At 37.5% G+C, this 16,479-nt stretch overlaps 1 protein-coding gene across 1 annotated transcript in view; it reads right to left on the reverse strand.

Annotated features, from left to right (window-relative positions):
- Nucleotides 1-963: 963 nt before the first annotated feature.
- Nucleotides 964-16,479, reverse strand: part of slc7a5 (solute carrier family 7 member 5) — a 38,439-nt gene continuing 22,923 nt past the window's right edge. Inside the window, exons 6-10 of the mRNA XM_051951452.1 lie at nucleotides 15,011-15,114; nucleotides 14,828-14,924; nucleotides 13,752-13,901; nucleotides 3,939-4,116; nucleotides 964-2,928 (exon numbers count right to left, since the gene is read on the reverse strand). Of these exons, the coding sequence (XP_051807412.1) occupies nucleotides 2,876-2,928; nucleotides 3,939-4,116; nucleotides 13,752-13,901; nucleotides 14,828-14,924; nucleotides 15,011-15,114 (582 nt within the window). The 3' untranslated portion in view covers nucleotides 964-2,875. The remainder of the gene's footprint in view (nucleotides 2,929-3,938; nucleotides 4,117-13,751; nucleotides 13,902-14,827; nucleotides 14,925-15,010; nucleotides 15,115-16,479) is intronic.

The following is a 16,479-nucleotide window of genomic DNA, read 5'->3' on the forward strand; positions in this document are numbered from 1 at the left end:
GATATTTTGTGAACAATATGTAGTTTCATGTCACAATAATGCAAAACTAAACATATAGAATTCTTTTAAATATGAAATACTTGGTCATAAAAATGGAAAAAGTTGTTGAACCTTCAATATTGATTAGGCAGGTATGACAAGTTGGACCACAAAAACTTAAATATTAGTCGATAGTCTAATACAAGTAGAGCCAAAAGTTTCAAAATAGTTCTCCAAACATGAAAAAGAATATATATTTGTTTAATTTAAATATTTCTCATGTTCAGACCTCAATTTGCCTGAAGAAACAGATTGAACCGTTACCTTTTCTATGACACTAATTAAATTTGAGGTTTTATTGAAACAGATGTAAGAAAGTGAACTAGATTATTTGATCAACTTGTCACAGTATTTAAGATTCTGAAACAGTGACATGGTGAGAAATAAAAGCAAAAATGTCAGTTTTTTATCTTAAATACTTCCTGAGATGCTGTCGTTGAAACATCGCGTCAAATTTAAACGTGACCCCAGAGAATGATGCTGCCACCACCGTGCCTGACAGTAGGTTTGGTGTTAATGGGATTAAAGGCTAATCTTCTGTCCTCCAAACAGATTTCTGATCATTGTGGGCATAAAGATCAGTTTTTAAAAATATATTATAGATGAATCAATGATATGATGAGAAATAATGAAAAATTCAGACTTTTATCTTTAATAATTTCTGACATTCTGTCGTTTCAACAACTTCAATTTCAGTGTGCGAAAAAAAAGCACTGAAAGTGGGTCGATAGGCAACTTTGGAAAGTTCTCCATATATCAACCTAAAGTTTCATATATATCATTATAAAATCTGTAGTTTAAGATAAAAACGTTTCAATCAAACCAGAGATGGTCGAGCAGAAGATCTATGATGATTTTAGATGGAATAAATAAAAAAAATAATTGAGAACAGATGAGAAAATCAAACACAAGAAAACAGAAGAGTGGAAAAAAACTCAAAATTTATTTATAAAGCACTTCTTCACAAAATGCCCTGTAAACAAATTAGAGGGACTAAATAACAAACAAATAAAGTCTACTAAAAAATAAATAAATAAACTTTCTACAGTCCTATCCAGGTTAGTTTTACTCCCCCATCGGCTCTGTGCGACGGCTGGAGTGTTAGAAGAAAAAAGGCTTCTAGGTCTAAAAAGTCACACTTTTTTTACCCCTCCCGTTTCCACGGCAACGTGTGCTTTTGGTCCTTTTTGCCGGGATGGAGGACCACGTTAATAATAATAATAATAATAATAATAATAATAATAATACAGCACTAAACTTCTGGTTGTCGCCTGACTGTGTGTGAAGTAAAACAAAAAGGAAAAAGAATGAAAACTAGCAGTTCATACTGTGATGTGTCTGCACCTTCTCCAAAATAATAAAAAATAAACTCCCTCCTTCACTTTTCTCTCCACAGACTGAAGCCTGTCGTCCTCTTTGACCTTCCACCCACCAGCAAAGCGTAACGGAGAATAGATCAGTGAAAAATTTCCTCCACAAAAACACGAGCTACGCTAAAAGCATCTCGTTCCGACCTGTGTGTTTGTTTGTTTGTTTTACAGTTTGTACAGTAAATCGGCTGCAAAAACTCGACTGGCGGAGCGTCAACGGCGCCCTGGCAGCTCAGAACGCTCACATATCGATCCCCAAAGTGAACACGAGCTCAGTGACCCGGAAAACTACCAACAGCAGAAAAAAGTTTTGACCCACTTTTCCTCAGTGGCAGACGGTTTCCCAGCTCTGTCGATCTGGTGATTTTCAGAGCTCAAATTATGCTTTTTTAAGGGTGTTTTCCCTTTAATTTAGTCTTAAATTGATGCTACTTATCTGCCTGAAATGCCTTGTTTAAGTCGTATAAGTTTCTTCTGTTTACGTCACCATGCAACATATTAGCATATTAGCATAGCAACTCCTTAGCAGCTAGTTTGGCCCTTGGGTTTTGGAGCTACAGTACAAAACCTTTGCATTTGTCGGACCAGCTGACCAATAACAACACAGAAAAAGGAGCTAAAATGAGGCATTTCAGACAGAAAATGCAAAGAGGAGGTACAGTGTGACTGAAATAATGTGTTATTTGAACATTACAGCATCTAATATGCTCTAGAAGACGCAATAAATGTGCATAAAATGGGCTCTTTAAAGAAAAAATACACAGAAATCCTGTGAGACGACATCAGTAGACTGCACATGCATGTATGACTTAATTCAACCCTGAAATACGACAAATATTAAATGGGCTTCATGAGGGTAAACCGCAGCAGCTGATTGCTATTAAAAACATTTCATTCTCATAAATGACATGTAACAACATCCAGCGACAGCAGGACGCTTTGAACTGCTAAATGACATCAACGCCGCTTCCACTTCTGGAAATCAAAAGTCTCGCGGCTCCTCGTTTGCTCAGGATTTCATCTCTGTCATTGTCAACAACTGACAAACTCCTGTGGCGGCTCTGAATTCATTAATGCCACGTAAGGCACGACTTTCTAAAGACTTAAAGGGAGCGGGAGGTCACTTTACCTGAACGTCTTCACAGAACAACAACTCAATGAGAAACAACAATGCATGAAACTACAACTGGTAGAGACTGAAAAAAGTGAAAAAAACAACCCAAAAATGTCAGTAACAAAAGAAACCGCAGAGAAAAGGAGAACAGGAGAAGACGGCGGAGTTGCCTCCTTCAGGTCCTCATCGCCGCCCTGCAGACTGGACAGGGTGTGGGTCTGGTTGGGTGTGTTTCTGTGTGGGAGAAAGACTGGTCAACAGAGGTCAAGCTTCATCGGTCGTGATGTCGGAGCCCAGAGGTCACTGTTGGTGCAGTCTGATTGGCCGCCGGCTGAGGTGGGAGGCGGGGCTTCTACGACTGAGGAACCACCTCCATCACCTTCTGACACATAGCTGTGGTCGAAACTGCAACAAGATAAACACCAGAGAAGCATCAGCAGTGTGGAGCTGAAGTTTAGGTCAAAATGTAGCAGAAAGTTTCACGAAAGTTTCAAAGTCAGAAAAAGAAAACGCAAGTTTGAATCTGGTGTCACTAAAGGAACATCACAGCTCCTTTACTTCTGACTAAGGAGCCAAACCAAACCAGTTCGGCTGGTGCTTCTGAGGCAAAAGAAGGAGACAAAGATGAAGATAAAGAAGATGAAGATGACAAAGGAGAAGAGGAAGAAAAAGGAGAAGCAAAAAGAGGAAGAAATAGAAACAAAAGAAGATGATGAAGAAGAAGACAAAGGAGAAGAAGACGAAGAGAGAGAAGATGAAGAAAAAGGAGATGAAGAAATGAAGGTGAAAAAAGACACAGAAGATAAAGATAAAGAAGTAGAAGAAGAAGAAAACGGAGAAAAAGAAGCAGAAGAAGACAAGAAGGAGAAAAAGAAAGATGAAGAAGGAGAAGGAGAAAAGTGAGATGATGGAGGAGAAGAAAAAGGAGAAATAGAAGCAGAAGAAGACAAGAAGATGAAGACAAATGAGAAAGGAGAAGAAGACAATACAGAAGGAGAAGAAGCAGCAGAACATGAAGAAGAAGAAGATAAAGAAGGAAAAGAAGAAGACGGGGTAAAAGGAGAAGAAGAAGAAAAAAAGAAGATACAGAAGAAGAAGGCGTCGTGATAGAAATCTTGAGAACCTGCAGGTTGTCTTTGTAATCCACTAATAAGAAGCTTCAGGAGAGCTAAAGGATTATTTTAATTTACATCTGAATCCACATCCAAACTGTTCATTCGTCTAAACAAAGAGATTTCATCGACACACCACAGGAACACAGAGAAACTGGAATTTTTACGGCCTCGGCTGAAGCAAAAATATTGTTTATTTCTCAGTGGCCTGTGTGAGATTCCTGGAAAACACAGTCTGAATGTAAATCAAACAGCTTGAGACACTTTTTGTTCCTAAGAAAATGACATAAATGCTGTACTCACAGATTCCATGCAGCAGCCACTTGGGTTTGTTCTTCCACCAGACGCCAATCATGTAGACGGGAACTCCGGTGGCGATGATGCCGAAGCCGATGGCACATTCTTTGGGAGTTTTCCAGATGGAGACGACGATGAGGAAGAGGCAGGCGAGGACGAAGCTCACCGGCAGCAGGATGTTCACCTGCAAGGACGAGGCAGGACTTCATTAAAGGAACAGCTCAGTTCATTAGAAACAGACTTAATTATTCTCTTAGTGGGATGAGACAGATGAGAAAGGTGACAAAAGGGATAGTTTTGGCAAAATAACCATCACATAATCACAATATGTTGCTTTTACAGTTTGGTTTTTGTGCTGATTGAGATGAGTTAAGATGATACAAGTTCAGTTAAGATATAATGAGATGAGATGAGATATGATAAGTAAAGGTAAGTTGAGCTGAAATGAGATGAGACAAGATAAGGAGACAAAATGAGATAGGTTAGAATTAGATAAGATGAGATAAGATGAGATTATATGAGATGAGACGAGATAGGAAAAGAAGAGATGAGATAAGATGAGATTATAAAAGATGAGATAAGATGAGCTACAATGAGATAAGTTAAAGTAAATTGAGGTAAATTGATATGAGATGAGATAAGAAGAGGTAAGATGGCATAAGTCGAGATGTAAGAAGATACAGTACGATGAGGTGAGATAAGATGATACAAGTTCAGATGAGAAGCAAGATAAAATGACATAAGTTGAGATGAGATACAATGAGATAAGATGAGATAGGTAAAGACAAGATGACATAAGTTGAGATAGGATGAGTTAAGTTGAGATAAGTTACGATGAAATAAGTTCAGACAAGATGAGATTAGATAAGATGAAATACAATGAAATAAGTTAAGATTAGATAAGTTAAGATGAGATGACATAAGTTGAGATTTGATAAGTTGGGACAAAATACATTAAGATAAGATGGGACAAGATGAGATGATATGAGATACAATGAGATACGTAAAGGTACGCTGAGATGAAATAAGATGAGACAAGATAAGTTGAGATGATACAAGATGCGATAAGTCAAGATAAAATGAGAGAAATTAAGATGAGATAAGATAAGTTAGGATAATTTGCATTGCTACAGCATCAATGGAGATGGTGCAAACATATTAAGGAATGTAGCACAAAAATAAAAAATAAACCAAAATATACACAAGCACTACTTCTAGAATTAACAGTATTAGTCATATCAGTGGTATTTTCACAGATTCTGTTATGAATAGAAATACTGAGAGAAGTGCTAAAAATGCACAAGTTTGTTTCTAAGTAGGAATATAATATTCTAGTACATAGAATAATAGATATCAAACAGTAAAAGAATATATCAATATTATACCTTAATGTAAGGCAGTGATGTCAACAAAAGGTGCTGGTAGGTGGACAGGATAAGCTAATGCTAAGCTAACTAGCTGCAATAAGTCACTAACTTGGTGTACCTGCCGTTTGTCTCTGGGAAAACAGTGCTCAGCAGGTTTTTGGAGGGTTTTTTGTTATCTGTTGTGGTTACAGATGGAAAGAGTGAACCAAAACAGTGAAAGAACTAAACGACAGAGACACAACAGTGAGATGAAGGACAGGAGAACCTGATGGGAAGCACAGAGCTGGTGATAATTCTTTGTGGTCCAGGTCAGCAGTGTGATCTTATCCAGGCTTCAGCGTAAAGCCCTCTTCTTTTCAAAGGTTCAATATAAATAAAGTTACTTATATTATTTATTTTTATTATTTTCTATTTGTATTTTTAATTTTTATATTGTTTTTGCAGTCTAATTGCCTTTTTTAACTTCATTGATTTCATTGTGGGGCTGCATAGTGGTGTAGTGGTTAGCACTTTCACTTTGCAGCAAGAAGGTCCCGAAGGTCCCGAAGGTTCGAATCCCGGGGTGGGCCTGGAATCTTTCTGCATGGAGTTTGCATGTTCTCCCTGTGCATGCGTGGGTTTTCTCCGGGTACTCCAGGCTTCCTCCCACAGTCCAAAAATATGCTGAGGTTAATTGATCACTCTAAATTGCCCGTAGGTGTGAATGTGAGTGTGCTTGTTTGTCTGTGTATGTAGCCCTGTGACAGACTGGTGACCTGTCCAGGGTGTCCCCTGCCTTCACCCGAGTCAGCTGGGATAGACTCCAGCACCCCCACGACCCTAGTGAGGATAAAGCGGTGTATAGAGGATGGATGGATGGATGGATGGATGATTTCATTGTTTATGTTATTCTCTTATGCCCTTATTTATTTACATATTTATTTACTGACTATTACATCTCTTTTTTTTTCTATCTTATTTAAAATTTTCATCATCTATTTTTAAAATTTGCTTATTTTGTTGCTCATTTTATTCTCTTTTACCATTTATTTACTTATTTGAAAATCTTTTATCACATTTAACTCTTTTTCTCCTCAGTGGTTTTCCTGAGTATCCTTCTTTTATTTTTGGTTATATTGCATGTTTAGGATGATTATTTGTTGAATTTATTTTACTGTCAAACACAGTAAACTCTACTAAACTATTAAAGTGATTTATGGACAAAATCAGTATTATCCCCCGCCTCCACGAAGTGGAAAAGGGGGATATAGGTTTGGCCTCCGTCCGTCCGTCCGTCCGTCCGACATGAAGGGGACAGCTTTTCTCGGAAACTATTACAGCTACGATTACCAAATTTAGTGTGTAGCTTCACACCATGGACACCTTGATCAAGTTCGAAAATGAGACCTGTGCGATAATATTTAACAGAGTTATGGCCCTTGATCACTATTTTGGATATAGACTCATAGACCTCACATGTGGCGGGGGATATTGATGACCATGTCGTCTTGTTAATATTATTTTTACTTTTTACTATTTTTATTTTTGTACATTTTTTTAACTTTATTTATTTCATTGTCCATTTTATTTCCTTCTATCCTTTATTTGTTTATTTACTGTTGTTTCCTTTATTGTTTTACATATTATTTTGTATATTATTTTAACATGTTTAATTGTTTTTTCTCCTCAACGCTCTTCCCTAGTATCCTTCTTGACTCTTTTTGTCCACTCTGTAAAGCACATTTTTAAAATCCATATAAATAGGCTTTGTAAATGAAGGTATTACTATTAGTACTGTTTGTTTTGAGGCTGTTTTTCCACTTCACTACAGTAATACACTCTACATAAATGTACAGTACTGTAGTCCAGCCTGTTTTAACACCATTTTTCTGTTGTGCTCAAACCATGAAGCACTTTTTTGGAAGAACTACAACTCCGACAGCGGCGTCTGAATGGGACCAAACGCTGCAGCAGGTTCAGAAATCACCTGGAATGTCTGAAATAAAGGAGGCCGTCAGTGCAGCAGATTAACTTCCATGGTTTTTAGATGCAGCGTTCAGGCCTCGGCGCGCCTCGGACCGATAACTAGCCGGGTTACTGATGAGTTAATAAATGCTCGGTCCTCTGGCAGCTCGGCCACAAATCTGCTGCACAGCAGGAATGCGGCGGACAAAGAAAAGGAGGAAGAAATAGAGTGGGAGAAGTCAGCGGAGACACAGAGCCTCCACTGTTCCATCTCCACTGTCCCGATCCGATCCGTCTGTCGCTTTCACTTCACCGCCTCCGAACCGACGCCACCGGAGTCAGAGCGGTCAGCGGGCGATAATCAGAGGAAACAGTCCCAGCTACGACTCATATCTGTGTTTCTGTCACTTCACAGGACATCACACCCACCAACGTCAGATAAATGACTACTTTGAGTCCCATAATTTAAAAAAAATGCAGAGTTTTAGCGACAACATCACAGAAATTAGGTTAATCTCCATGAAAAAAAAACATTTAAAATGTACTACAGCCAGGTAAAGCAGCATTTTAATCCCTAATATGTACATTTTTCAGGTAAAATCACACCATACACAAAATTGTTGGTACCCCTCAGTTAAAGAAGGAAAAACCCACAATTCTCACTGAAATCACTTGAAACTCACAAAAGTAACAATAAATAAAAATTTATTGAAAATTAAATGATCAAAATCAGCCATCACTTTTGAATTGTTGATTAACATAATTATTTAAAAAAACAAACTAATGAAATAGGGCTGGACAAAAATGATGGTACCCATAACTTAATATTTTGTTGCACAACCTTTTGAGGCAATCACTGCAATTAAACGATTTCTGTATTTGTCAATGAGCGTTCTGCAGCTGTCAACAGGTATTTTGGCCCACTCCTCATGAGCAGACAGCTCCAGTTGTCTCAGGTTTGATGGGTGTCTTCTCCAAATGGCATGTTTCAGCTCCTTCCACATATGTTCAATGGGATTCAGATCTGGGCTCATAGAAGGCCACTTTAGAATAGTCCAACGCTTTTCTCTCAGCCATTCTTGGGTGTTTTTGGCTGTGTGTTTTGGATCGTTGTCCTGTTGGAAGACCCATGACCTGCGACTGAGACCAAGCTTTCTGACACTAGGCAGCACATTTCTCTCCAGAATGCCTTGATAGTCTTCAGATTTCATCGTACCTTGCACACTTTCAAGACACCCTGTGCCAGATGCAGCAAAGCAGCCCCAAAACATTACTGAGCCTCCTCCATGTTTCACCGTAGGGACAGTGTTCTTTTCTTCGTATGCTTGGTTTTTGAGTCTATGAACATAGAGTTGATGTGCCTTACCAAAAAGCTCCAGTTTGGTCTCATCTGTCCAAAGGACATTCTCCCAGAAGCTTTGTGGCTTGTCAACATGCATTTTTGCAAATTCCAGTCTGGCTTTTTGATGAGTTTTTTTCAGCAGTGGTGTCCTCCTTGGTCGTCTCCCATGAAGTCCACTTTGGCTCAAACAACGACGAATGGTGCGATCTGACACTGATGTACCTTGGCCTTGGAGTTCACCTTTAATTTCTTTGGAGGTTGCTCTGGGCTCTTTGGATACAATTCCAACGATCCGTCTCTTCAATTTGTCATCAATTTTCCTCTTGCGGCCACGTCCAGGGAGGTTGGCTACTGTCCCGTGGGTCTTGAACTTCTGAATAATATGAGCCACTGTTGTCACAGGAACTTCAAGCTGTTTAGAGATGGTCTTATAGCCTTTACCTTTAAGATGCTTGTCTATAATTTTTTTTCGGATGTCCTGGGACAATTCTCTCCTTCGCTTTCTGTTGTCCATGTTCAGTGTGGTACACACCTTTTCACCAAACAGCAGGGTGACTACTTGTCTCCCGTTAAATAGGCAGACTGACTGATTATGAGTTTGGAAACACCTGTGATGTCAAATAAATGACACACCTGAGTTAATCATGTCACTCTGGTCAAATAGTTTTCAATCTTTTATAGAGGTACCATCATTTTTGTCCAGGCCTGTTTCATTAGTTTGTTTTTTGAAATAATTATGTTAATCAACAATTCAAAAGTAATGGCTGTTTTTGATTATTTAATTTTCAATAAATTTTTATTTATTGTTACTTTTGTGAGTTTCAAGTGATTTCAGTGAGAATTGTGGGTTTTTCCTTCTTTAACTGAGGGGTACCAACAATTTTGTCCACGTGTGTAAATAACACTGCAGGGCTTTAATATGTGTCATAGTCTGATAAATTAATATTTAACCCTGTAAGCTTCAGTCAATTCCAGCCGTTTTCAGTACAAAAAATCGTTAATATTCTATTTTTAAATTTAAAAAATGACGAAAAATACAGGGAATATTGGACGCACATCGCGAGGTGCATTTCCTTGAAAACGACCGATTCGTGGATTATATACCGACTTCAGGACATGTTTTGGACAAAATAGTTTACTGGCTTGTGTTGTCTGGATGTAAAAGGTTGGATTATGGCCGTTTTTTGTGGAATCTTTTTTTCTGTGTGTAATAATGAACCCGGAAATGTGAGTCGCGCTGTGTGCGTTGAAGCCGTGTATAGAGAACGGATGGATGAATATTTGTTTTTGTCGGACAAATGTGTTTTTCTCACCCGCTGTGGTAATCACATCTGAAAGTGGTTTATACCGGCGGATTCATGAGAATCTAAGCTTTCCATCGGCGTATAGTGTTTGTATAATCGCGTTTGCAGCCGTCGGACATTCTTGAAATTCCTTTGCAAATTAGTAGGTGTACCGCCGGCGGTACACCTACTATGCACTGAAGCGTAAAGGGTTAAGTTCTGTAATTTCAATTTTAAATGGTTTTAATCCAACTTTTTCCACTTGTTAGTGTTAGACAAGGCTATTTTTCAGCTATTTCATTACAATATTTAGGTTGTTTTTCATAATTATTGACACTGGAGATCCTTAATAAGTGTTATAGTCTGGTAAATTAGTATTTAAGTTCCACAACTTCAAGAAACACTGCAGGGTTGTAGCTATACTGTCAGATAAATTAGGTTAATCTCCATAAAAAATGCACGTAAAATGTATTATAGTCAGATAAGGTAGCATTTTAATCACTAATATGTAAATTATTCAGGTAAAATCACACCATAAATAACACTGTAGGGCTTAAATATGTGTTACAGTCTGGTAAATTAGTATTTAAGTTCAGTAATTTCAATTAGAAATGTCTTAATCCAACTTTTTACACTTGTGTCATTCAAGGTGTTTTTTTTTTGCTGTTTCACTCCATTTTTATTTAGGTTGTAATTATTATTTAGGTTGTTTTTCACAAATAACAACTCTGTAGGGCTTTAATATGTATCATAGACATATAAACAGGTATTTTATAGAATTTTTGTAAGGTTTTAATCACAAATATGGATCTCATTCCGCTAAAATCAGATCATAAATCACAATAAATGATCTCAATCCCGTATTCTACATGCTAGTGTAAGCCAATCATAATATTTTTCATGCTGACCTTGAAATAACTGTTTTTTATCGTTATAATGCATGTAACAGACACATAATGGCATTATTTAGCTATTTTTAGCTGTATTATTGCCTTATTTAGGGTGTTCTCCATAACTGGTGTTAAACTGTACTGCTGTCAGGTAGAGCAGCATTTAGGTTCTGTATTTTAGTGTTATTATTATTAATTATGAGATGTGTGTGCATAATTAATAACACCATAGAGCTCTATTATGTATGCTAGTCAGATAAAGTAGCATTTTATATCATTTTTATAAGGATTCAGTCCCTAATATGTAAATTTATCAGACAAAATCACTCTATAAATAACAATGAATGGTATTAATCCAGAGTTTTAAACTTGCTAGTGTTGGCCAATCATATTCTGTTTTACTGGAGGATGATGCTGCTGTCTTAAATGTGCTGTAATAAAGACATTAACCTGACTTTTACCTTGTTATACTGCATGTTTATTTGTCTAATTTTACTGTTTATTTATTGTAAAACACTTTGTAACTTTGTTTTTTAAAGGTGCTACACAAATAAAGTTATTATTAATACTTCCTGAAGCTCACCTGAACTTTAAGCAAAATTTTCAACCTAAAATTGAACTTTTCACACAACAGAAAGCTGCTTTTTTCCCTCAAACTCCCTCAGTGTGAACATCAGCCCTCCATAACCGGCTGATCCGGCTTCTCTTCTGTCTTCTCTGATCTCAGGTCAGCTCTCAGGAGGACCAGCTAACTGCACTGGAAGCTGAAAAGGACCCGGGTGAGTAAACAAGTCAGCCTCTATTCACCGGAGCTGCACTGAACGGATCTTTGTTGGTCGCACGAGTCGAGGAAGAAACTTCTGCGGCTGCCAAAGCTAACTGGAGTGGGAGTTAATGGTGACAAGAGAGGAGCTTCAGTGTCCTGTTGTCTGCGTTTATCTGGGATCGTCTTCAAATGGTCGGTTTTCTGCTCTCCGATGTCCGTTTAACTCAGTGTGCCACATCAACACACAGCTGGTTGAGAAGGATTTGCAGATCTCAAGCTGTTTGCACCATATTTTTGCACATTTTAGGGTTATTATTCTGCACAATTTAAACATTTTTATTACTTTTTATGACTTAGAATCCCTTGTATTTGCTACACGTACCTCTTATTTGTTTGAGAACACTTAATATAAACAGTATTGACTTGAAAATGTTTGCTTCTATGCAAACATGAAGATATTTGTCTACTTTCATGGCTTTTTAAATATGCAAGTCTTTTTTTTGCACATTTAATACAGACAAGTCATATTGCACACTGTATATTTGTATTTCACACAGACCCTTAACTCTTTGCAACGTATTTTAATTGTGACCTATTTTCCTGTTTCACTGTTAAGGTTTTTTTGTTTTCTATACTGAGAGACTGCGGGTATAAATTAGCATCGTTGCTATAAACCGACATACTTACATCTATTGCTGTCTAAATAGATGTTCATTAATGTATATTGTCCATGTCAAATAAATAAATAAATACATTTTCTATATCTTTGCACACATCATATTCTCTATAGTGTATATTTTGCACATTATATGTACTTCTACTACCTCGCTCAGAGTCTTCGGTATATTTTAGTGTTTTGGTGAATAGTTTTATGTCAGAAATAAGTTTTGTTTAGAGTTAAATGTTGGTTCTTGACTGTGACTGAAGCAATTTCTTGCACTACCCTCCCCTCAGGGTCAATAAAGTATCTATCTATCTATCTGTTTTTTTAACATTATCTTATATTCTTCTTTAAATATGTTACTGCTATCCAGCAAATCCAAAGTAAAATTCCTCAAATTTGAAAACCCACTTGGCAAAAAAACCCAAAAACACATATTTTGCTCTCAAAAAAAAAAAAAAAAAAAACAATTCTGAGACTTTCATAAAAACTAACTTAAAGCAATCCTTTTCTTTCGATGGAATGCGGTGAAGTTTGTGACGATCGGAGTACGTTTGTCTGTCCGTCTGTCTGTCTGTCTGTTCTCATCATTACTCAAAAACGGACTAACAGGTTTGGATGAAATTTTCAGTGAAGGTCAGAAATGACACAAGGACCAAGTGATTAGATTCTATCAGTGATGCAGCTTATAGTCTGGATCCATGGATTTGTTAAAGATTTCTGTATCATTGCCAGATAGTGGCGTCACTGTAACCATGACAACAAGTGAACACTACATCAGCTGCCTGCTGACGATCACATGATTGTGATCCTACTACAAACTGACTTATCAGGACTTATCCATCAGAAATCATACAAGGAGCAATTGATTAAATTGTGAGGATGTTTCTGAGTCCCATTAATTTTCATTCTTCTTTAAAAATGTTCTTTTTGTCTATTTCTAATTACTGTTATGCAACAAACCCAAAGTCAAATTCCTCAAATTTAAAAACCCACTTGGCAAAAAAAACCTCCACTAATTTTGCTTCTCAAAAAATTTTTTTAATAAACACGCTTTGCTTAAAACATCCCCCACCTTATATATAGTGCCTCTAAGTGCAAGAAATAATAATATATACTGGACGATACACCTACAAAATGATACATCTTCACTACAATTAAAACAATCAGGTCAAGGTCATACACCAAAAAAAGGCAGATCTACATTATGCACAGGTGGCGTTGGTGCAATATGCATGAAATCCTTCAGGTAGTTTCTGACATATGCTCCAGAAACAGAATCAAAAAATATTTGAAGTGCCTCACAATGCACCCCAAAAGGCACATCTATACTATATAGAGATGGCCTGGGTGCAATATGAATGAAATCCCTCAAGTAGTTTCTGAGATATGCTCCAGAAACAAAATGTGGACGGACGGACGGACATACAGATGGACGCGCCCACGCCAATATCCCCCTCCGTGCCGTAAAAAACACCTCTGAGACTTGAAATTTTGATGAAAACTAGTTTAAATCGATCTTTTTCTTTCATCCTTTATGTCTTTGCTGCTTCGAGCTCGACTCACCTTGATCGGTCGCTCCAAGTCGGGCTTCTTAAAACGGAGATACATCATCCCAACGATCGCCATGGCGATGCAGAGCCAGTTGAAGAAGCTGAAGAAGTTGATGACGGAGAAGATGTCATTGGAGAAGGCGTAGAGCAGCGTCATCAAACACTGGAGAGAGAGAGAGAAAAAATGATTTTCAAAAACACGTTAGAAAACAAGTCAGATTAAAATTCTGACTCCTCATTGGTCAGCGATGGTGTCAAACAAGTCGGATAAACCCGCCCCCATCTCTAAAGCCCATCTTTGGTTGTTGGTTTAACCCCTAAAACCTCATCTGTGTGTGTCAAAATTACACATTAAGATGCTTTCTTGCATGAAAATAATCGTTTACTTCCTTAAAATGAATCAAATGCGACTCTAGATGCAGCTCGAGCATACCAGCTCCCCTTCCATTGGCCTAAAACACTGCAAAAATAGTCTACGTTACATCAAAGTTAAGTTGTATTGAAGTAACTCAGCCGCACAAACTGATTCTGAAGAAGAATAAAAACAAAAAGCAGAGTTTGTTCTGAAGGTTTTTTACCGATGAAACCCTGAAGTCTGAATCTGTGTTTTTGTGATTCAAACGCAGCAGTTTCAAAGTGGAAAGTTGTGTTTACAGAAAAATTTATGGATGCTAACAAGTTAAAAAAAATAGGATTATTATTACCCTTTTGCACATTTAACCTTGTATATTCTCAGGTTAAGTAATTTGCAAACTCTTGACTTGACCTGGCGACACTTTTTAATCTATACGTTACTGTTTACGAGTCAAATTTTTGTTTGTGAAAACCTACTTGGCTATAAAACCTTACTAATTCTGAAAAAAACTTCATTTTTAACATTTAAAACATGCATATCTTGAGCTATCTAGTTCACAAGCAGCGACCAGACAACAAAATTTCACTTAAGCATCAGTATATGGAAAACTGAATGCAAATTGTTGCCTTTTTTACCACTTTATCTCAACAAAGTGGTACTCTGTGGGTCAAAAGTGACGTATTTGATTTGCTTGGCTCACAGTGTGCAGTGAGTTGGGAATTAAAAATACATACAGTGAATAGAAGTGAGGGCAGCGGGGTCAGCAGAGTGGGGTGGATCATGGACAGCAGGCTGGGCAGGTGACCTTCCCGAGAACCGACAAAGAATAACCTGAGAGGGGAGGAAACACGTGGTTTACGACTGTACGACGAGATGCTGGGCGTTCGTGCAGGCGTTTTCCCCTGAAACCGACTCACCTGGATGACGTGAACAGCGAACCGTTGACTGAACCGAAGCAGGACAGACCGACAAACACCGGGATGATCCAGGCCATCGGACCCAGGTGTTGGTTACCGAAATCCTGCAGGAAGCACACATGGACGTCTTAAAATCAGCCGAGCAGAATTTGAATAATCACACTGGGGAACACTCATTTTGTTGCATTTAAAAAAAGACTTTTGTATAGTCAATTTGAGTGCGCTGATTTCAAATCTGAAGTCGGTTTTTGTCTGCAAGCTACAAATTTTATGCAATTTGACATTTTTATTTATTTTTAAATGTAAAAGAACACACTTTAGACTGTTTTGAACTGTCTATAAAGATTCTCCATTCAGCAGGACTATAGTAAGGTACACCCAGTTCTTTGAGAAGCCCTGGGATGTCATGTCAGTAAACAAACTGTCTGTCTTCTGAAAAAAAAGGTCACAAAAAGCTGGTCACGCTTTCTGAAATATGATACTTTAACAGAGTGATCAACAAGATTTCTGCCTTGTAATCTTGATGCCAAAAGCTCTGCTGCTTTCTTTGAAAGACCTAAATCCCGCACTAAATCATTCAGTTCAGCCTGGGGAAGAGGTTTACGCAAGTTCACATTTGTACAATTTCATTAACCTCAAACTGCATACAAACTAGAGCTTGTAGAGAAAAACTAATTTCAGATTTAAAATCAGCGCCTAAAACTCTATCAGAATCAGTTAAAATATCCAATGCAACTCAAAGTTACTGAAAAAGTGTTCCCCTGTGTTATATATGTACACTCCCTGTCAAAAGTTTTGAGAGGGGTTCTAATTTATTTGAATGAGAAAGTGTCTCAAAACTTTTGACGGGGGTGTACATTATGTATAGGTAGAGAAAAAAAACACACAAAATAGAACAAAAAAACAACCAAGCCACTTGAATTTATGAACTTCTCTATGTCTCTACATCTCATATCTTACTGTTTCCTGTTTACATCACACATTATTTACCTCTTAAGAAACACCATTAACACCTTCACCGTTCCACATTATTAAATTTGGCAAGAAAATAATAAAGGATTTTATGGGTAGCGGAATATTAGGAGAGAAAGTCATAGATGTTTTCTGTACCAAATATGCGCCATCATATAACTGGTTTGTATTATTGTATCAAAGCAGGAACGTACCATTGAAGACCACATGTACATCGAGCTCTAGCTACACTATTTCTCAAGTTATGGCATTTAAAATATAGATTCACAGCATGATACTGCCACCACCGTGCTTGGAAAAATCAACCTTATTTAAGAATTTTTAACTCAAAAGATCATTTCATCTTTGAGTCCAGATTTTACACATGATTTACTAAATAAAATACACACAAAAAATCTGCTAAATATGAGATGGTCAGGTGTGAACTTTTTAAAAAACACACAGCAAAGTGCCAAAATGTTAATTGTGCAGCAGATTATAAATGTGCTGAGCAGCTT

This window comes from Acanthochromis polyacanthus, chromosome 8, assembly GCF_021347895.1.
Source record: "Acanthochromis polyacanthus isolate Apoly-LR-REF ecotype Palm Island chromosome 8, KAUST_Apoly_ChrSc, whole genome shotgun sequence".
NCBI classification, from domain to species: Eukaryota; Metazoa; Chordata; class Actinopteri; family Pomacentridae; genus Acanthochromis; species Acanthochromis polyacanthus.